The 22,074-nt window shown below is 39.8% G+C and overlaps 2 protein-coding genes across 2 annotated transcripts in view; one reads left to right on the forward strand and one right to left on the reverse strand.

The window, feature by feature from the left end:
- prom2 (prominin 2) overlaps positions 1–12,381 on the forward strand; it is a 15,261-nt gene extending 2,880 nt beyond the window's left edge. Inside the window, exons 4-25 of the mRNA XM_014020063.1 lie at positions 1,323–1,387; positions 2,715–2,920; positions 3,101–3,221; positions 3,599–3,662; positions 3,759–3,848; positions 4,826–5,022; positions 5,555–5,629; positions 6,871–6,934; positions 7,021–7,177; positions 7,260–7,412; positions 7,526–7,649; positions 7,927–8,015; positions 8,214–8,298; positions 8,395–8,538; positions 8,617–8,685; positions 8,777–8,869; positions 8,988–9,041; positions 9,123–9,203; positions 10,701–10,769; positions 10,862–10,951; positions 11,223–11,338; positions 11,425–12,381. Of these exons, the coding sequence (XP_013875517.1) occupies positions 1,323–1,387; positions 2,715–2,920; positions 3,101–3,221; positions 3,599–3,662; positions 3,759–3,848; positions 4,826–5,022; positions 5,555–5,629; positions 6,871–6,934; positions 7,021–7,177; positions 7,260–7,412; positions 7,526–7,649; positions 7,927–8,015; positions 8,214–8,298; positions 8,395–8,538; positions 8,617–8,685; positions 8,777–8,869; positions 8,988–9,041; positions 9,123–9,203; positions 10,701–10,769; positions 10,862–10,951; positions 11,223–11,338; positions 11,425–11,473 (2,255 nt within the window). The 3' untranslated portion in view covers positions 11,474–12,381. The remainder of the gene's footprint in view (positions 1–1,322; positions 1,388–2,714; positions 2,921–3,100; positions 3,222–3,598; positions 3,663–3,758; positions 3,849–4,825; positions 5,023–5,554; positions 5,630–6,870; positions 6,935–7,020; positions 7,178–7,259; positions 7,413–7,525; positions 7,650–7,926; positions 8,016–8,213; positions 8,299–8,394; positions 8,539–8,616; positions 8,686–8,776; positions 8,870–8,987; positions 9,042–9,122; positions 9,204–10,700; positions 10,770–10,861; positions 10,952–11,222; positions 11,339–11,424) is intronic.
- A 3,368-nt stretch (positions 12,382–15,749) lies between these two features.
- hps6 (HPS6 biogenesis of lysosomal organelles complex 2 subunit 3) lies at positions 15,750–21,206 on the reverse strand. The gene has a single exon (XM_014020922.1). It carries the CDS (start codon positions 20,709–20,711, stop codon positions 17,925–17,927), a length of 2,787 nt encoding a protein of 928 aa, XP_013876376.1. The 5' UTR covers positions 20,712–21,206; the 3' UTR covers positions 15,750–17,924.
- Positions 21,207–22,074: the final 868 nt, after the last annotated feature.

Raw genomic sequence — 22,074 nt, forward strand, 5'->3', positions numbered from 1 at the left:
TCTCTCACTCTGCGCATTAACCTTTTTTTTTTTTTTTTTTTTCCGAAAAACCCAAAAACCACCTCAACCAACTGCTCAAAACACACCCACTGGAACCGGACTGGAACGTCAATGGAAAAACACCTGAACTGACCCATTCCAACACTGACACTTCACTAAATGGCACTAGTGGAAAAGGGGCAGTGATGCCGTTCTGCACACAGTAAATATTGTCTTTTGTTGACTCTGAAGAATGTTCCACGTCTCTACTGGATTATATTGGTGCTTTAGCATTAGCTTTTGCTAAATCTTTCAGTGTGTTAGTGCTTTAGAATCAGGGGACCTAAATATTTGAGTTAGTGCTTTAGGGCTAGTGCTGCCCACCACCGGATTTCAGTCACAGCCTTTTGCTTGTGGGTTTTCCTGCTGCCGGCCCACAGAGCAATCAGGTGCAATAAAACCACATTGAAAACTTGTGGATTTCTAGCTGTGCAAATATTAAGGTCAAACCTGGGGCAACATGAAACAAAACAACAAGTTCAAATGATAAACCGGTACGTTAATGGGAACTCTGGTATTGTGCTCGGTCAGTCATTAACCTTTATGTGCCTTTAGGCCTTTAGGCCAACTGTTCTCTCAGCAAGACCACACCTTTGCTCTATTGTCTGTTACGATTTGCTGTAAATGCCCCATAAACTCATGTCTATTCCTGGTTTAACTTCTGGTTTATGTTGATTTTAGGGAAGAGCTAGATGCAAAAACCCGCTCGATAACCTTTGACCATCTTATGCTCATTGTAAAGTCATTGTTAGCCCTTTTGTCATCGACGTTAAGAAACACAGCTTTTGATGTTAAATTGAGCTTTTTATATTGATTCAAAGTGTCAAACACATGTAAACATTGCCAGTTAACAGGATGGTTTCCAGTTAATTTAGAAATAAACAAACGCAGCAGTTTTTGGACGTCACAGACTGAGAGAAAAGCATTACCTAGTATTCTTGTGTGACTAAAATCCATAATGGCAGGTTTTACAGGCAGAATAAATGGCTGGCTTTCATTGTAATCTCATCAGAAGGCTGTCCTGGTTTCCTRGTAACTGTAAGATGTTGGTGTCAGATTTCCTTTTTGACAATGCGAAATGATGACAGGTTCCATGTGGGAAAGGACATTTTGTCCTCAAGATCAGCAGAGGTTTTTTTTTTTTTTTAGTTTTAGTTTCGCACAAATGATTAACATTGTGACTACCAGCATGGAACGGCATTAAAACAGTTCTCAAACAAAYGCAGTGACCTCTAAAAAAGTTTCAAAAGCACAAACTAACTCACTCTCCTGTTTCTGTCTAGATATATTCTCGAAAATAGTCCAAGGTCCTGGCAACGTAGTGTCAAACAAAGACCTCGTAAATGAAGTGAGTATAAATATGTTTCATTTATTAGATGTTGGGAAAAAACCTACCACGTCAGAAGAAAAAGGAAATACTGTACTTTAAGCTCCTTAATCTGGAAATCTGAGAGCATCATTGTGTGGATATTTTTCAGTTCAGTGACGTTGTGAAGACCTCTTTGTGCCCTATAATTGTGTGAAAGCTGAATCATTCAGCAAAAACAAAAATCCCTTTTTTGGYATTTTGTATAATGTTTGCAATCTGTCTGCGCACTTTGTGCTGTTTTAGCTATTCATAAAGTTTCAGCTATGACCTTTGTTTCTTTTTTGTAGCCTAACTTTCATGCTTTACGAAAGATTAAACTTTTATTTAAAACAATTTCCCCATAGAAATTTATTGAGATGAGTTCATTCCCCAATTATCTTGTCTTTTTAAGCTGCTTCATTAGACTTACTGTGTCTTGTTGTGCTACTTTTACCTTTTCAGATAACCTTTTATACCTTAGCTATTGTTCTGCACATTTTTAGCTCGTCTTTTGTTACTTTATCTTCTAGCTAACTGTTTTAATAGCTAAAAGTAACAGAAGGTTATCTAAAAAACTAAAACTATCGTCTTCACTTCTGCTCCTTTTGACTCACTGTCCCGCATGCAGGCTATTAGTAATAGCCTGCATGAAAATGAGTTTGAATAAATAAAGTTGTTTCCCTGCTTCGGCACATGTGACTTAAATGTTTGAATTACCCACTCAGAATGTCATCAAACCTAGAAAAAAGTTTAATAATCACTCTGTCATTTCAGTTGGGTGTGTCGAAGCAGAGAAACCACTAAAACATGCAGGACAGTTAGACATGAGGAACTAAGCTATCATTTGCTTCACTTAGCATTAGCTAGCATATATTTTTAGCTTTAGCTAGCATATATTTTTAGCTTTAGCTAGCATATTTTTTAGCTTTAGCTAGCATTTATTTTTAGCATTAGCTAGCATTTATTTTTAGCATTAGCTAGCATTTATTTTTAGCATTAGCTAGCATTTTGATACTTTTAGCTTGCCTTTAGCTATTTTTGCTTTTTAGTTACCCATTCTTCAGTAGATGTCTCTACTACATTTCATTTTATTTGTCATTAGTTAGCAYTTTAGTTGTGTATGTTAAATATCTCTTTCTTGTGTCCACTTTGTGTGTTTATGTCATGTCTATGAAGTGTGCKCTCACCAAGTCAAACTCCTTGTATGTGTAACGTAGTTTGCAAATAAAAGACATTCTGATTAATAGATGCAAAGATACAAGTGTACTGCCATCTTAGCATTTATGCCATTTTAATTGTAACCCCGATGTGTGGGTTTTGTGCTCAGATTCTGGTGTACCAGGTGGGTTTCCTGGTGTGTGTAGCCATCGGCATTCTGTACATCGTCCTGATGCCCGTCGTTGGTTTCTTCGTGGCTTGCTGTCGCTGCTGTGGCAACTGTGGTGGGAAGATGTACCAGAAGCAAACCTCCTCCACTTGCTGCCTCAGATGGAGTCTTTACCTCACTGTGCTTGTGATCACAATCATCATCTTGTGAGTACCTCTGCTTGTGTTGTTTATTTTGATTGACATATTGATATATTTATTCAAACTATAACGATTGACTGCGTGTGACTTACTGCCCGAGAGCATTTGCATTGGTTCAAGTGTGTGAGCATTAAGCAAATTAGGATTTTTTTTTTAACATAGACACCTTTTTCCTCCCTTTGACAGCGCCGGTAATGTCTGCATGTTCAGAAGCAACACAGCTTTTAAGACGAGTGTGGATAAGGGGCCCGTGGAGCTCAACAACACCATAAGCAACATCCACACCTTCCTCACAGCTGTGCCTCAGGCAAGAGAAATGTTTTTCTTACTGGAAGTCTGGAAACGTTCACAAGTTGAATGTCAGAATGGAATGATTTCTCAGCTTTTAATCTTTCAACTTTAAACCATAATTAATGTTGCTTGTTTGACATTTGGCAAAATTCTGCACTGTTTTCATCCCATCTGTGTGTAAGATTACAAGCAACTCCCATCGGTCCACTGATATAAGCACATCTTTCTTAACTGTCGATGTGCTTATTTTAGGATGAGAGTGAAAAAAAGTTTGAAAAATGATTACAGTATGTTTGCCTGTAAAACAGGATTAACTCGTGAGTTATTGCACTCTCTCAGCTCGTACTTTAAGCAAACTGTAACAGTTTACTTTTCTCTTGCCCTTTTCTTTAGCAAGTAAATGATGTAGTGAACGAGAGCTTCAGAGCTGTGGATGAGGTTACCAGGAACCTAGATGGTAAGAACAGGCAATAAAACAAGAAAACCTTTTTTTTTTATTTCCTCCATTATGACATGGTTGACAGCATTATTCTTATTTACCTACACGTTGCAGATATCGGACCTCAGTTGGGAGGAAAAATCCAGCAGCGCTTTAGAGGAAGTTTTGACCCGGCTCTGCAGTCGATCACGAGTCTGGACAAAGGTATGGTTTGTCTGTTTGGCACCGTCCTGCACCAGTGCAATGATGTAAATATTTGAGAGCGCATAATTTGCATTTGATGCTGTCGGTGTGTGCCGCATAAAAGGGCTTTGTGTATTTTCAATGTGTTTTTTTTTTAAAGTCTTGAAATGTTTATTTATTTATTCTATTTGGCAAAATCTGCTCACAGAATAATTATAGAAAAAAAGAAAAATGCAAAACCTGCAGGTTCGCATTGAAAATCTCAAAAGCATAAAAAAAAAAATAAAATTATGATTTTTTTTCTTTATTTTCTTAGGAAATAAGTTTTTAGACAGTCCTCAAAAAAAAAAAAAAAAAAACCTGCACATCTAGTCCCAAAGTAAATTAGGTCTGACTTAGAGCTATGGGAATATTTTTGTTGACTTTAAGAGCAGATCAAATATTTTTCTTAAAAAGCAAGAACATCTATTAATAATCTCTCTTGGGATAAATTTGCTTTGGATAAAAAGGCATCTGTCGCACAAAAATCACAAAAAAACCTGCAGGATGAACACATTAAACTCACATAAATTACATTACATCCTACCACACAGTTACCAACAATTAATTCCCTGTCTCTGTCTGTCCTGTGAATAGAGAGAGACATGGGATTTATTTTTTATAATTGTTCGTATCATAATAATCAGAATTTAAGGAATTCTGTTTAAATCTAGCAGTCAAGCTGGTCACGGTTATCTCTAAATAATAAAAAATAAGCCCGTATTGCACTGAAGTGTTTATTTTGTTACAATAAATCAACATTTAAAATATTAAACATTAGAAAAAAAAATCAACAGCAAAGATGACCTACATAGGACAAAAACCTCACATCCGTCTTGTTTTTCTTTACCTGAAGGGTTTTCAAAATGAACGTTCAGTTTAGAAACATCCAGATATTTAAAAATCGCTTTGAAAAGGACTAGTTTTAATATGCSTTTGTGTTTTATTTGACTGGACAGGAGTTTTGAACACTAAAGCTCAACTGGACAATTTGAACTCGTCTCTGGCCCAGCTGCAGTCCAGCATAGACCAGGTCCAGGCCAACGTCACGGACGTCAAAAACCAGATCAATCAGACGCTGTTCAAAGTGAACTGCGTTAATTGTAGAGACTATTCTCAGGAGCTGCAGAAACTAACAGTAGACAGCACCATCTCTGTAAGTACCAAWTCTGTGCATTTTCTTTCCTTTTCCCCTCCTGAGTGGCTTCATGACAAAGRCAGCTAAAACCAGAGTAATGAATGTCCACTTTTGTGAGCTGAAGTGTTCTATGGAAGGAATGAGTCAGCTTCGCCCACAGATAGAGAGGAGCAGCTCTCAGGCACATTTTCATCAGTAAACAGGAAAGCTGGTTTATTCACTCAAACTCCCTCTGACGCACACTCAGACATTGCGGCAGATGATGACTCCTCATCCTTTTTTGTTTGGATGTTCAACAAGAGCTAATTTCTCTTCTTTCAGTCTGTGTCTTTCTTTATACCTCCTACTTGTTTCTATCCTTGACATATTCCTTTCCTCTGGAGCATTTTTTTCATCTCTAATTTAAAAAAGATAAACCTAGTTTAGTCTAAAATGTAATTTGTATTATACATATCTTTCCTCATTCATTTGAAGCACTTATTTGTTGCACTCTGCTTCCCTCTACTGTTGCTTTTGAGCGATAACAGTACGGTTTGCATGTTTCCCACAGATTCCCAGCCTGAATCAGTTTCAGTCTGCAGTTGATGAAGTCATCAAAGCGGATCTAGAATCCAAAATAAATGAGGTCAGTGAGAATAACGAACCAAAAACATCAAACTGTAAACATCAGAATAGATCCAACTTGAGGATAATGCCATTAAATGCCATTAAATTATTGCTTTAAATTAATTATGGAAAAAAGGGGCAGATATAAGATTTTTTCTTCTTTCTGCCCCCTTTCATTTCAATTTGATTTGTATATTTTTTGTTTTGTGTGTGTGTGTGTGCGCGCGTGTGTGTGTGTGTGTGTGTGTTTGTTTATAATGTGTATACATTTTTTTTGTTTTTTGTTTTTAAATGAAATTAATAAACTAACTAAACTAAAAAATGTGAAATAGAGGATTTTTTTTCTTGCTGAGTTGAAGAAATAGTCTATTTCATCAGAAAATATCAAAGCTGTTTTTTTATCGCTCCCTGCCAGAAGGTGAAGGTGGAAAATACTGTTTCTGCCCCGTTWGTGTTTTTTTACTTGTCCGTTAGCAGAATATCTCAGGAACCACTGGATACATTTTAATGAAATTTGCAGGAAGTAATAACTGGATATTCCTCTGCAAATGATTACTTTAAGGGACTATCTCAGATCAAGATAACTGCCACAGTTAACTGAGCTTTAAAAACTTCAAAATGGCCGTAATTTGGTCAATTTTTCAGCAAATGTGCTAAGATTTGGTGTTGTAGTGGCTGAGACTCATTTGTAACATTGACTTTAAATATAAATCATTGTGCTTAAATCATTTGCTTAAAACTTTAACATCAACTTTTTGAAATGACCTTAGTTGTCTGTTAGCAAAATTTCTCATTAACCACTGGACACATTTTAACAAGATTTTCACTGAGTAATCACTGGATGTACATTAACAACCGATTACCTTTTGGAGATGATTCAGTTTAAAATGGCTGCCACAACAAACCAACATCAACCAGTGCAAAATTGGCAATAACATGCTCAGTTTWATAGATATTGAGGTACATTTTGTTGTACTTATAACTGAGTCACTCACAGCACATATTCTGAGCGCAACATTCTGTATTATACCATGAGGCTGTGTATAACATAATTTTCTAGGTTTGACCAAAACTAAACGTCATTTTCCATCATATGTTTTTATATATAACTGTGACACAAGAGGCAGCAGGAAATGTGCTTTCCTGGAATGTTGGGCCTTTATTTTTTTATATATAGAAGCAATGTTGACATAAAAAACATTTAATTCAATAACGTAGACGTTTTAACTGCATTTCAAAAACAGTTTTTTGATTTCACAGGGGGAGAGTTATTTCAGCAGTATCCCTCAGAGAGTGACCAACGAGACCAAAGATATCGTCCAAAGTGAGTAAATACTAAATTCACTGTCAGATGCTTTATTAAGTCAACAAGTTTAACAGCCAGTAAATTTGTCACGGCTTTATTTTTAGACAGCAAACAGCAGCTGAGTGACGTAACRACACAGATTTCTCAGATTTCCAAAGATCTGCAGCTCTCTGCTCTGAATGACGTGTCCAAGACTCTGAACCAGGTGCAGAGTGACATCAGCAGTTACWCACCCCAAATAGAAAGCGCAGAGTTTATCAGGTAAAAGCCTCAAAACATTTAAAACCATGAGACGTGGTTTAAAAAAAAAAGAAGCTCTAATCTGGGGTTGAACTGTCCTTAGATGGTGTGTGTGTGTGACCCTGTGCTGCGTCGTCCTCCTGGTGGTCCTGTGTAACCTCCTGGGCCTGGTTCTGGGCCCCCTGGGTCTCTCACCCAAAGTGAACCCCACGAGTCGCTCATGCACGGCGGACTGCGGCGGCGTCTTCTTCWTGATGTGAGCGCAGGCTTATCGAACAAGAAAACAAACAAACAAAATAAAAATAATCGCTGCAGTGTTGAAACCGTTCCACATCCTGACTTTGACCTCTGACCTGGTTGTGGTTGCAGGGGTGCAGGTTTCAGTTTCCTCTTCTCCTGGATCCTTATGATCGCAGTGCTGCTGCTCTTCCTGCTGGGTGGAAACGTTTACACTCTCGTCTGCCGACCATGGAGCAATGGACAGCTGCTACAGGTAATACTAGAATTAAAACATGTTTTATGTGTTGTTGTCTTTACAGTTGCAGCTTTATGCAAGAAAAATGAGCTAAGAACACTAAAACCTTTGTACCTGTCATGTACCTTTTTTATTAGTGTTTCAGTTTATCAGTGCATGTAGGATGCGTCCAACGTCTTTTAAGCCTCATAACAAGCAGAATAATTACATTTTTAAATTTATTTAGCAGTGTGCATTTATAGATCCATGAAATCCTATGAAAAGGTTTCACAAATGCTGTCTTTTCTGTCCACAGATCATTGATTCAACAGGGGTAATTCAGGGGTTGAACATAAGCCAAGCTTTAGGACTTAAGACCCCCATTGGTATCACTGATATCTATAGGTATGTAAGACCATTTTACCTCTAACAGTTTTTAAAGGCTGGTAGTGGCAAATGTCCGCTTGTAACAGACCATTTCCAAGATTTGGTTTGGGCTTCAGAGCAAAAAGAGTTATGTAACTGGCACCATGAAAAATCTGAAAATATAATTTAACACCACTATCAAAAACATAATTCTGAAAAAAATATTTTTCTTTCCAGAGACTGTCAGGAAAACAAACCTCTGTGGACGACGCTTCATCTGAATGAGGTCGTTGACCTCGGAGACTTGCTCAACRTATCCAAAGTATGTTGCATGCCACTCGTTTAGTTTCAGATATGAAGAAAAGAACCACGTGAACATGCTTCTCTTCCTTCCTGAACTCTTCCGTGTCGATCGCAGTACACCGCACAGATCCAGGCGGAGTTCGACAAAACAAACATCACCCTGCCCACCATCACTCTCCTGAGCCCTGAAGTGAAAAGTCAGATTGGAAATATTTCTGCCAACTTAAAGAATGTGAACACCACTGGTGCCACACAGCAGGTAGGCCTCACTTTCATTACATGTACTGAATTTCTATGTTACATGAAAAAAACATCTTTTGTTTTCCTTTTTTTTCAGATGAACAACATTCTCAGCATCAATCTAAATACAACAGCAGATAAACTTTTAAACTTAAGTAATTATCAGGTGAGTCATAAAACATAAACATAAATATTTTATTGTACTTTGAAATTAGTTTTTTATTAACCGATTTATTTATTTTTTTGCCTATTTTCAGCCCGATGCAAGCATTAAAACAGAACTCCAAAATGAAGCTATGAAACTGAAGCAGATCCAAGCCGACATTGAAGTAGTTATCTTTCCCCAAGTGGTGAGTCGTCGCTTCATCTATGCAAACGTTTCTTCTCATTTTTACTCATGCATCAAACTTGAGAGCTTTTCATTTAAACCTAACAAGACGTTCACTGTTTTTTTYCCCCCCCTCAAAGAAAAACCTGAATTCATCTATCAACAGCCTTCAGTCTACAGCAAAACAAGTCGATGTGAGTGCACCGGCTAAAACCTGGAGATGCAAAGAGCAGAGGTCAGTTTTTATATATAAAAAAAATTGTTTGTTCTTTCAGGGATCAGTGGGGGAGGTGCTGAGCAGCGTTGGAGCAGCACAAGACTTGCTCAACACAAATACGTCCCAGATCGTAAAGACTGTGAGTAGAGGCATGAGTCACATGAGTCTGAAGAAATGTGCTCCATGTGGTCTGTTAATGCCCGAGGTCGCTTACTCGTTTAGTGAGTGGGGGCAAAACGGGAGGGGGGGCTACATGGAAGGGGTGTGTAGTAGGAACAGTGGGCTCATTGGTTCCACATCCACAGAGTATGAAGTACAGTTAGTGTCTTGAANGTTTGTGGTTGTAATGTGACAAAATATGGAAAAGTTCAAGGGGTATGAATACTTTTGCAAACCACTGTATGAATGAAAGAGAGAGTAAAAGATTCCCACATACTGTATATAATAATAATAATTATTATTTTTACTTTTATTTTTAGTTAAAGTGCCTGTGACATGCATATCAAATACAAAAAAATTTAAGAAAACCTCCATATTTAAAGGGTGGTGGGGTATTATGCAAAATTGACCTTTTGTAGCTTTATATTATGTTATAATGTCATTCCTTCATCAAAAACGTACCCAGTGTTGCTTAGACTCATTCATGTTTGAGAAATCCTTGAATCTTGCTGGTACAAAGCACCGCCTATTTACACAAAGCTCCTCCCCTGGAGTGCAGTCTGCAGCCGAGCTCCCGCCCCACAGAGCAGCCCTCTTCTGAAGCATTGATGTGAAGCCTTGCTGAAGTGGGAGTGTCTGAAACGGTAGGAGGTTCTAAAGAGACAGAGGCCAATTTTAAGGTGCTTAGATGGACTATGATGCAAAGTCAGATTTATTTTTGATTTATACAGCTTTTCAGAACATCTGAAAGTAAGCAATTGTGATACAGAATTGGACTAGGTGCCTTGAAAATACATAATACGATTAGGAAACTTGACATAATAAACACAATTTTACCCATCTCATCACACAACTGACATGTTGTTTTTTTAATATTTGGTTCAGCCAAAATGCAACAGGAAGTGACTTCAAAGGGGAACTATTTAAGAAAGAAAACTTCCTGATCTTTGTTAATTAAAACAATATTATTTAAACTCTGGTGTTTCTTCATTTCTCTTTGATAGTGACTCAAAATGATCTGAAGAAACATCAGATTCTTCTTTACTGTCTTTGTTAGCTGTTGTATCAGGGCTCTGTTCACATGCAGACATTCCCCTTTGACATCACATCCTGTTTTGTCACGTGCAAATATCATCTCGGCGACATGAATGTTTTGTTTGCAATATGTTATCAAGGTCATCTTTTCAAAAATGCCTTCATATTTATTATAAAAATATGATGTCACCGGCACTTTAAGGGTTTCATATAAATTAAACTCCAAAAGTTAGTGCCACAAGTTCTACCTTTTTGTTCACTTTAAACATACAGCAGCAAGAAGCTAAAATAATCAAGCCAGAAGAGCATCACTAACATGATGGTGTTTGGAATTTTGAGCAAAAATGTCATTTTGGATGTGGTTTTATATGACTTTAAACAATTGAAAATTTGAGGGGAATAAACAGAGTAAATTTAACATTTTCTTTTCTGTTAATTGTAGGAAAGCAGGAAGTTTTTAGATTGTCAGGTGGCATACTTCACTGCTTTTGCTGACTGGGCCAAAATCACGGTAAAAACTGTTCAGGAATTTATTTCTGCGCTTTTGACAAATAAATGTTTGTTTATAGTTTTGCAGTGATGCGTGCATTTCTTTTTCCTCAGATCACGCAGCATATTGGGCACTGTGGGCCTGTKGCTGGAGCCGTGGATTCTGCTGAGGTCATCTTCTGCTCCAACATGATGGAGCCTCTGGTGAGAATCAGATCAAACCTTCAGCTCTGCTCGGTTCTTTTTGACATCTAGTCTGGAGAGCAAAAGACCTTTTTTTAATTTTTATTAAATTTTTTTTATTGCCGTGCTGCTATAAGGCGAATGCAGGCATACATCTCTACGTTTTAAGTTCAAAATTGGCACGTAAACCAGAGGGCGACAAGCGCTCCTTTAAGAAATGCTAGGCTTTTTAAAAATCTGTTTCAATGTATTTACTTTTTCCTCATTATTTTTATTTTCTGCTCATTTGAAGAATGCCTTCTGGTTCAGTCTGGGCTGGTGCCTGATGTTCTTCATTCCCAGCATAATCTTTTCTATCAAACTTGCCAAATACTACAGGAGAATGAAATACTCAGATTGCTATGATGAGTAAGTAGAAAAATAAAGGGGGGAAAAAATCTATAAGTTGTGCAACAATAACGTGACTGAAGTGGATTTTTTTTTTCTGCTTGCAGCAATCTCATCATGACCCACATCCCTCGAGCTCAAGTGAAAATCACTTGAGAGGTGAACCAGCCGCAGGCCCAAATGGTCCATCACATTACAAAATAAAAGCCCATGGAGCTTATGTGATGCAAAATGGTAGAGAAAATACTTACATAGTTTTTTTTATTGTTATTAGTTTTTCTCCTCAAGTGAAGAAGGAAATGAATATTTTTATACAAAATATTTCAAACTGCACATTTAGCCTTTTTAAAGTAACCTCAGGGGAAAAATGGTCATAAACATTTTTTATAGTATCCTAATCCATTTAATGTTTGCTGTTGATATGCTTTATGTTTATACATCTGTATGAACACTGAAGCTTTCTTTGTAAGGGAATGTTTCTGTTCTGTTGGTCATTTTGATTTGCACTAATACTGAGTACCACAGTTTCCTAAAATGTTCAAAACACACTGGTTTGTCTCTCAACGACTTTTTAAGAATTGTTTGCCACAATTTTTTTAATCACTTAAAATTATTCTGCCTTTACTCATTGTGAATAAGTAATGATAGTATTTTTGTAATACTTTGTATGACTGAGTAGATTGTTTTCTTGTTACTGAGCACTTTACCTTGTTTGTTTATGAAATGGGAGTTAAAGGGTTTGAAACATTTCTGTCAGTTTTTACCCATACTGTGAACTAAAAAAGGTAACTTATTAAAAGTTCAGTTGGTCCTCTGTTCCTTGCCAAGCTGCTGTCGTGTCACTTTTATCCTTACAAAACAATAAAACAATTTTTATTTGTGCTTTGTAATAAATTGTTCCCAAATTTAAAGTGACCAGCACACAGCCACTTTAAATCTTAAAGCAATGCAGTGTACTATGAATGAATAATAAAAATATGTGCTGATTTATTTTGTCTAGGCCCAGTAACTGACAAGCAGCAGTTCCTACATGTTGTCCAATAATAAAGCTGCCACACTCCAAAGCAGTGTCTTCAACAGTGCATTTGTCATCACTTGTCCTAAACCAGTTTGCACAAATAATCCTCTGCCAGTCAACATGCAAATAAAATAACGTTTTGGAAGAAAGTCCAAACTCAATTTGAAGCWGCTGATCCACGAAGGGGAAAACAATCCAGGAGCAGCATTAAATCTGTAAAGCGAGTTAACGCATACGTTTAAAATTCATCACCTTCGCTGAAAGTATTCAGGCTCCTGCGAGTGTTTCACATCTTTTCAGGGCCGTGTGTTATTTTGTGGCTGCTCTGCAGGAGTCTCCAGCCGAGCAGAGGACACAAGCGGCAGGAACCAACGGCGCCAGATTTACAGTACAACCCCTGGCAAAAAGTATGGAATCACCAGTCTTGGATGAGAACTCCTTCAGACATTTCATTCTGTAAAACAAACTCAGATCAAAATTATGATAAAATAATAAGGTCATTCCTTAGTGCAACTTGTTGGCTTTCAGGAACACTCAAAGAAATGAAGAGAAAACATTGTGAAAGTCAATGAATCTTACTTTTATTGACCAAGCACAGGGGAAAAAATATGGAATCACTCACTTATGAGGAAAAAAGTATAGAATCACTCAAATTGGAGGTAGAAAATAAGGACACACCCAGTCAATTTCCTTTCCCTAAATGGACACCTGTCTCAGATTAGATCTGCTCGTTGGTCTGCRGTTAAAAACACCTGCAGTCATGACACCTTGGAGGGCTGCTGGACGAAGTGGAGCAGCAAGAACCATGGCTCCAACAAGAGAAATGTCTCTTGAAACAAAAGAGAGGATTGTGAAACTTCTTGAAGAAGGTAAGTCTTCACGCATGGTTGCTAAAAATGTGGGCTGTTCACAGTCAGCTGTATCCAAGATATGGTCCAAATACAAACAGCATGGAATGGTTGTTAAAGCCAAGTGTACTGGTAGACCAAGAAAGACATCAAAGCATCAAGACAAACAACTTAAGGCCATTTGTATAGAAAACAGAAAAAGTACAACTAAACAGATAAAGCATAAATGGGAGGAAGCAGTAGCCAAGGTATATGACCAAACCGTAAGAAATGGCCTAAAGGAAATGGGATTTCAATACAGGAAAGCTAAAAGAAAACCGTCATTGACACCTAAACAAAAAAGAACAAGACTGCAATGGGTTACGGAGAGGCAATCATGGACTGTGGATGAGTGGATGAAAGTTATCTTCAGTGATGAGTCAAGAATCTGCATTGGACAAGGTGATGATGCTGGAACTTTTGTTTGGTGCCGTTCCAGTGAGATTTACGGAGGACTGCCTGAAGAAAACAACCAAATTTCCACAGTCCTTGATGATATGGGGCTGCATGTCAGGCAAAGACACTGGGGAGATGACTGTGGTTCATTATTCTATCAATGCACAAGTTTACATTGACATTTTGGACAGTTTTCTCATCCCTTCAACTGAACAAATGTTTGGAGGTGATGAAATAATTTTCCAAGATGACAATGCATCGTGCCATAGGACAAACAACTGTGAAGGCATTCCTTGGAGAAAGACACATTCAGTCGATGTCATGGCCTGCAAATAGTCCAGATTTCAACCCAATTGAAAACCTTTGGTGGAAATTAAAAAAAGGTCCACAAGAAGGCTCCGAGCTGCAAAGCTGATCTGGCAACTGCTATCAAAGACAGTTGGTACCAAATTGATGAAGAATACTGTTTGTCACTCATCAAATCTATGCCTCAGAGACTGCAAGCTGTTATAAAAGCCAAAGGTGGTGCAACTAAATACCAGTGATGTATTTTGAATGGTCTTTTGTTTATCTGTTTTTCATGATTACATACTTTTTTTGTCAGAATGGAGTGATTCCATATTTGTTTCCCTTGTGCTTGGTCAGTAAAAGTAAGATTCATTGACTTCCACAATGTTTTCTCTTCATTTCTTTGAGTGTTCCTGAAAGCCAACAAGTTGCACTTTGGAATGACCTTATTATTGTATCATGTTTTTGATCTGAGTTTGTTTTACAGAATGAAATGTCTGAATGAGTGCTCATCCAAGACTGGTGATTCCATACTTTTTGCCAGTGGTTGTAATTGGAGCAAGTGAATCGATGGCGTTGGCAGCACTGGCCTCACCTGAAATCTGGCAATAGGAGGTGCTGGGAGAATTGATAAGAAGGAAAAAGAAATACATAAATAAAATAAGGTGAATGAAATGAAAGTGAAAGGTATCCGGTTCAGCAAGTTTCAGCACCTCCCTCTGAGGTAAATCTGATTCTGCTTCCCTCTGCTGAGGTGGCAAGATGTGCACCACACCTGACGTTTCTCTATTAAAAGGGCTGGGAGTGTAAAAACTGAATACATTTTTACATTAGAGTACACACAGAAATAAAAKTGCTTTTAATAGTGAAAAATACTTGCAAAATGTTGGTGCAAAATTTGGCTTCCGTCTTGAACAGATTGTAAAAATGTGAGCACATGATTGCCATTTGTTGTAAGATGAGCTTTGTGTTGTCAACTTGTGCAGCGAGGTGAAAGAAACCAGCAGGGACAGAACAAATCAGAAACACTCCAGTCAGTGCACGGGAACGAGAACTTGGCAAATAAATGTCGGTGACACGTCAGTAGGGCTGTGCAAGCTGACAATTAACAWTTACAGTCACCCATCAAATATATTGTTTTATCAGTTGAAATTAATGAAATTTTATGAATTGGTTGATTATGATATTTTGCAGATTATGTATAAGGTTCATAAAAATTTATTACCTTTAAATATCCAATTAAATTTTAAGAGTAATTGCAATCTTAAGGGACTAGAGATGTTTGTAAAGCTTAAAGTTTGAACAACTTTGAAGGACAGATGTACTTCAGTCCAAGGAATAAGACTGTGGAATAATCTGGAAATTGATCATAAAAATGCTGCTGGCTCAATAAACTTAAGAGAATGATAAAAGTTTGATTGTTGAAGAAATATGAATTTGTATAATGTGCATTTATAAGAACTGTTGTTCAAGAAGGAGTTGATATTTTTTGTTATGTTTTGTTATTTGAAGATTATAATTGTTTGAATTTATTTTTATTTTTGGAAAAATGTTGATGCGATTTTTTTCTTCTTTCTGCTACCTTTTGTTTAATTTGTGATTTATATTATTTGTTGTATGTATTTTTGTTTTTAAATGAAAATGAATAAATTTACTAAACAAAAACTTTAAGATCACATTAATTATTGAGATGCATGATGACATTTAGATCACCTATGTTTACTTCCTAACAGGGACATAATTATAACCAATCACCTTTTAGCACCAAAACTTAAGTCTAACATCAAAATGATAACTTTACAGACAAATCCAGCACAGCACATCAAGAATCCAGACAGCTAAAAGAGGTTTAATCTTTAGTTTAATAGCATGCATTTGCACATAAATACTTCCATAGTTTTCTTTCAAAATACTGCATTAAGCATTGCCAAAAAGTAAACAAAATTACAATATGTACTGCAGCGACATTTAAGGCAGATTAATGTTTAACAGTCAGACGGTTAGCCTGAGTGACCTGTATGAGGCAGTCAGGGGGTTCCCAGTCAATTTCAGCACACAGTGAAAGTAACTGAACCCAGCTGAGCAGGTTTGGCCATGCTTGCTCTGAGCACGCAACTTAAGATGGCATCAATGAGTTTCTTTTTTAAATTTAAAACCCCAATTAACTGTGAAGATAAAAATGCTTCACACACTAAGAGATAGCTTAAAAACACACTTTGCAACGACAGGAACGGTGAGGAGAAATGCGACAACCCTGYCGGCGAAGGTCAGAGACACAGTTCTGCAGCATTTTGGACTCTGTCACCTTGCATTTAAAAAAAGAGGTTTTGTAAACCTCGACAACGTAGAGATCTGAAATCATTTTGGAGATTTTTTTCCCCAATAAAAACAAAGTAATCAATTACTTCTCCAGATCAGTTGACATGAACAAAACCAAACACAAAAGGCACTTCGGCGTACTTTTGTTGCTTACAGCACTTAAAACCTGTGGAAGAAATCTAAAGTGTGGTTCAAACAATACTGACAGCTTCCATATAAAAGTGCAGAAGCAGGAAAACAGAAGGCTTGTCATCTCTAATAACATTCAAGTCCATGAAGGTGGTGGTGGTGGGTGGGGGAACGGGATGAATGGTGACTTTATACAATCAGCAGGGTGCTTGGGTTAGCCATAATATGTCTCATGCATAAAATCCTGAACAGATTAGAAGCTAAATTAAATTTGCCACTTTCACTGGGAATTTTTTCCTGGAATGTCCCTGCCAGTTGGGCTGAGAGGGAACAGATAATGGGAGTTATATTAAAAAAAACATGACATTTCAACTGTTGCAGGTCCAGTTTACAGAGATTAAATTGTTAAACSGAGTCAATCAAAACAAGGTTGAAGGTCAAGCACATTTGGGGTCCTTAGTGTGAAACTAAAAGTCAGCAAAGGAACCTTGATCCCACGCTAAAAAAAAACAAAAAACAACACAAAGCAAAAACAAAGACCAGCTTTTCTGAATTCTCTCAATGACTGCATGAAAGCACAAGAGAAAGTTAAAGAACTCAAATACAATCATAAACATGTTAATTTCTTTTCTTTTCTCAGCAAAGCACAATGATAAACTATACATCAGTAGCTTTGTTTCCCAGCAAGCAGCACTTCAAATATATATTCAGTTACTCAACACAGGAGTATATTCATCCACATTCATTTAAAAGATTTTACAGCCATTTCTTATGATGAGAAAAACATGGAATAAAATTTAGTGGCTTTTACGGTTTTAAAACAGTATAATAAACAAAACCGTTACTTATTYATTCTTGTTGGGGGTTAAGGTCACTAAATATAACATTGTCATCGCATGCACTTATAGGTACTCATTGCAACAATAACTTCCTTGGCTATATTTAATGATGCAGTCTGAGTTAACTCCAGTAGTTTTCCAGATATATCGATATGAAATTCTAAAATGCGGGTACGCACTCGAGGTAAACAAACTCAGCTGAATTTGTCCAAGACTATACGGAAGATTGTATACTTTACTCAACAAATTTGAGGGTAAATACATTCAAATATGAAAAAAAATTAACTCCATCCCAGACACCTCTTCCACCAACATTGCTATTAATGTGTTTTTTGAGTCACTTTGGCTCTTTTCGTAGGTAAATACACACATGGTATTTGGCAGCTGGTCATAAATTTAGCTTACAAACATTTAATTTAAGAACACATTATATTAGAAACAAATTGTGTGGATTTTGTTTTYGGACCGTACAAGGAGTACCTTTAAGAGATAAATACAACTGGATACAGCATACACATAAATCAGATTTAAAAATGACCTGCCATATATTTACTTTATATGTTCAGTAGTCATTTTATACTTACTAGTAGTCATATTTCTTCTGACAATACCTTCAAATACACACTATCAGTTAATTATTACATTCAGGAAACCTTTCACAGACTTGTGTTTTTCTCTGACTGTCGACACGTTTAGTAAAGCTTGTGTGTGGAATGTGGCGTACGAGTCGTTCAGCTGTCAGTAAATCCAAGCGGCGCAGCAGAGAGTGCGATGCTGCACCTTTGAATGGTTGCGTGCGTGGACGGTTGCTGCTCAGGTGTTTCTGTGCGAGGAGCGGCGGTGCTGCTGCTGCTGCACGAAGCCGAGTCTGTGGCAGAGCTCACCTGCTCCGTGGGTTGGCGAGGAAGAGCCGGAGGTGGGTACGACGGGGATTGCAGGATGTCGACGTAACGCTGACTCGGCTTCGTCTCGCTCTGGAGGACTTTTCTCAGCAGGGGCTTCAGCAGCCCTACGGTCAACTGGCTGCTGCTGTGAGGGTCCACAAAAGGAGGCGAGGAGGAGGGGTTTGTGAAAGCAGAGGGCTGGGCGGAGGCGTCGGGAGCGGGAAGGCTTTTCAGCACCAAGTTCAGGATGGTGGTGACGGTGAAGTCTTCGGGGCACAGGGTCCACAGCAGGTCCAGGTGAGGGTCCAGGTCTCGGCGCTGCGCCGCCTCGCAGAGCAGCGTGGTGAAAATCTCCTTGTTGAGCAGCGGGCTCTGTTTGCAGAACTGCTGGGCCACCTGGGTGACCCGCCCCCACTGGCCCTCGCCCATGAGGATCCGCAGAGCCTGCAGGACGGCGTTGGGCCGCCCGCCCACCAGCAGCAGCTCCACCTCCAGGTCCGGGCGCCGGCCCCCGTCCGGGTTTGCGGCGGCCAGGACGCGCAGCGCTCGTTTGTAGAGGGGCACGTTGTTCTCGCCGCCCTCCGCTCCTCGGCCGCCGGAGAAACTCCAGGAGGACGAGGCGAGGCCCAGACCCAAACCCACGGAGCCCTGCTGCTGCTGGGCGAGCTCGATGAAGCGGGGGAGCCACGTGGGCTGGAAGTGGAGGACCGAATGACAGAGGAGCTCAAACACCGGCAGGACGGGTGGGGAGGGGGAGGAGGGGGGTCTGCCTTTATAACTGTGACCACCTTTAAGGCTGTTGTGTTTCGGCTGCCCGTTCTGAAACAAAAGGGAGGCTGCAGGGGTGGACGGCTGAGYGTGACTGAGGACAGCCTTCCACACGTCAGGGGGAGCCCTGCTGGACAGAGACCCCTCCCCGTTGCGGTGCAGCTGAAGCGCAGCCTGGGCAGCCCGCCACGCCTGCCGGGGGAAGACGCTGAAGATGGAGTTCAGGTACAGCAGAGCCTCTCTATCCAGCTCRGACGCCGACAGCAGCCTCGTCACTTCTTTCTCCATCAGAGTCTCGCACACCGCCTCCACCTCCTTAGGACCGCCCCTCACCAAACCCCCCTTCAGCTCCTCCAGAGACACCAGGGCCTTGAGCTCACCCTCCAGYGAAGCCATGAGCTTGTCCTGCCCCGCGACGAACTCGCCTCCTCCGTTCTGCAACGGCTKGGCACCCTTCTTCTTCAAGCCGGCGCCGAGGAAGCTCCTGAGGATGGAGGCTAAGGAGATGGGAGCCTGGAACCTTCCCCCTTTTTTTAACGTGTCCACGGTGAGCTGGGTGCTGCTCAGGCTCCTCTGCTGGTAGTATTTACAAGCCTCCTCGAAAACGGCCTCTACGAGGAGGGCTCCGGGATGAACGCCCTCGACCGTGCCAAAACCAGGAGGGCTCGTTTTAAAGCTGCAGTCTGCAGCGTCTGTTTTTCTGTCCTCCACCACAAACAGTCCAGCTTCTGAGAGCAGATGTGGAGTGCGCCTTTCGGTCTGGTTCACATACAACAACCCGCCACTCTTCAACACAATCTTTTGCAGTTCTCTGCCACAACTCAACTCTATCAGATGCAGGTTTGGCCCTATTACCAGCGCCACAACGTTCACRTAAACGCAAAGGTTCGTGTGTGCGCCGTGCTGCACCAAACCGTTCTCGGGCAGTTTGTAAACTTTTCTCATCGTCCCATCTTTCTGCAGGAGACACAGCCAGCCAGTGCTGAGGAGAAGCAGCAGGCCTCCGCAGCCAGTAGGCGAAAAACCGTAGATCTCAGGCGGCTCCAGAGCTGATAAATACCCTAAACAATCAGTGATCAGTTTCCTAAAGTCAGACTCTTTGGCTGAAAGCTTCTTGATGGCGGTGTTCCTGCAAACGGCGCTGACTGTGAAGGAGTCGTGACGAGGGGACCAGGTGAGGAAGAATTTGAAGGTGCACGACGCTGGCTTCGCTTTCAGGTCAGGGAGAAGGTGCACGTAATCCCCTGAGCTGATCACAGTGAATCTGGGACTGCTGTGAAGGATGACTTTCGCCCCAGCCAAGATGACGGCCCCCTCTTCAACCTCAAAGTCACGCMTGCAAACACAGCACCCCAACTTATTGCTCGTGGAGCTCTCCGAGGAGGCGGGTCGCTCCTCACACCAGAGGATAAAACTGGAGCAAACGCAGACAGACACGACTCTGGCCTGGGGGCTGGTGCACAGATCTGATGTCTGCAGGAGACGCCAGCCGGCCTTGCTCTCCTGAAAGATCCAAAACTCCGCTTTTCCATCCTCATAAATCACTGCAGCGACTGCCGCTTCTCTGCTGCAGTTGTTATTGTTGTTGTAATGGTCCAAATAGCAAAGATCCACGACCGGAACCGTTCGTGGAAAACACAACTCCAGTTTCTTGTGGTTCTGAGTCGGCTGGGGTCTTTCGTACTTGTCACAAGTCATGAGACCGACCTTAGGCTCGCGGAGGATGATATGGATGTGACGTCCGTCCGGGCTTACACGGACATCTGACAGGCTGTTTGTGTCCCTCGAAGTCAATATGTCCGTCAGCTCGAGGCTGCCCGCGTATTCTCTGAAATTGGACAGTTCTTTCAGTTCAAACCGCGACATTGTTCACCGTCTTGACGTTCGGGTTAGCCTGCTAGCTTGTTCGTCCCATAAATCTGACTCCACGGTTCCGTTAGGGTCCCGAGGAAGAATTCATCCCGCTGCAAAGGTCCGAGCGGAGGAATACATCCACCGACAGCCTCTTTGGCTCTGCTAGCTCCATGTTCGTAAGACGACAGGGGAGCTAAACTGTTAGCTGACAGCGACAGACAGCTGTAAAAAGTTTTWAAAACCAAACACAGAAAGGCACTGTAGTCATTCCGATGCTGTGCTAACATTCCTCTAACGTCACGGGATTGTTAATTTCCGGATACCGAGGACGTTTTGCATAAGGAGGAGGAGCTTAACGCTTGACGTCCGGCTAACAAAGATTGTTTATTCAAGCAAGAGGATCAACTACAGCAGAAAGTAAACCTTTGAAATACTAATCAAAAAGTGCTTAATCTTTGCAATCTTTTCATTTGTAGATTACCATAATATCTGAGCCACATTAACTGAAATAAAAATGGGTATAAATTAAATTTGATARGGTATTAGTTGTGCATTATCTAAGACTGTCAAAAAAATAATCCAGCAAAGATTAGACACGAGGCCTGAGTGATGCATCGTTCTTCAGCTGAACATCTGGATGTCAAGTTTTCAGCCTACTTTTTGAGAATCATGCTGTTGATGCTAAAATATTGTAATGCCAAATTGTGTTATCTTATGGGGTTCCATTTGTTTCAAAAATACGTAGAACTCTAACGTTTGGTACTTTTTATGAATTTAATTAGATAAATGGAATCAAATGATGTCTTTGTGACAGACTGCTGGAAACCCCCGAGGATACAATTTACATAGCTTTTTTTTTCTCCTAAGTTGTGCTTATGTGTCAAAACAGCTCTGTTTAAACCTTTTTTTAATTTTAGGAGCCTTTTTATGGCCAAATTATACAGTTTGGAGTGGCGTTAAAAAGAAACATTTTCTTATAAAAAATGATCAGGCAAACTATTAATCATTCAATGAAAACAACAAATCTTTTGAAAAGACAAATAGAAAGAAGCTCATCACAAGTTTGACTGTATTTAAGCCTGTTTGTCTTCAGCTTGACAGATTGTGTTCACGTTTAACTGAATGTGACCTCTGACTTTAAAAAATGAGCAAAAAGAAATAAATAAATGGAACAAAGAAACACATTATCATCCAACTGTCACTTATTTTACTCCACATGTTCAAAGGAAACATAGTTYGAGTAACGCAGGTGCTGTTTTACCAAAACAACTAAAGAGGAACACTATAGGTTAGATWAAAAAATGAGGAACATTGCCAGTTTCCTTTTTTAGGTTGCCTTGATACCACTTTATAAAGTTGTATTTGCAGCTAAATC

The sequence above is a fragment of the Austrofundulus limnaeus genome, unplaced genomic scaffold (genome assembly GCF_001266775.1).
Source record: "Austrofundulus limnaeus strain Quisiro unplaced genomic scaffold, Austrofundulus_limnaeus-1.0 Scaffold0, whole genome shotgun sequence".
Lineage (NCBI taxonomy): Eukaryota > Metazoa > Chordata > Actinopteri > Cyprinodontiformes > Rivulidae > Austrofundulus > Austrofundulus limnaeus.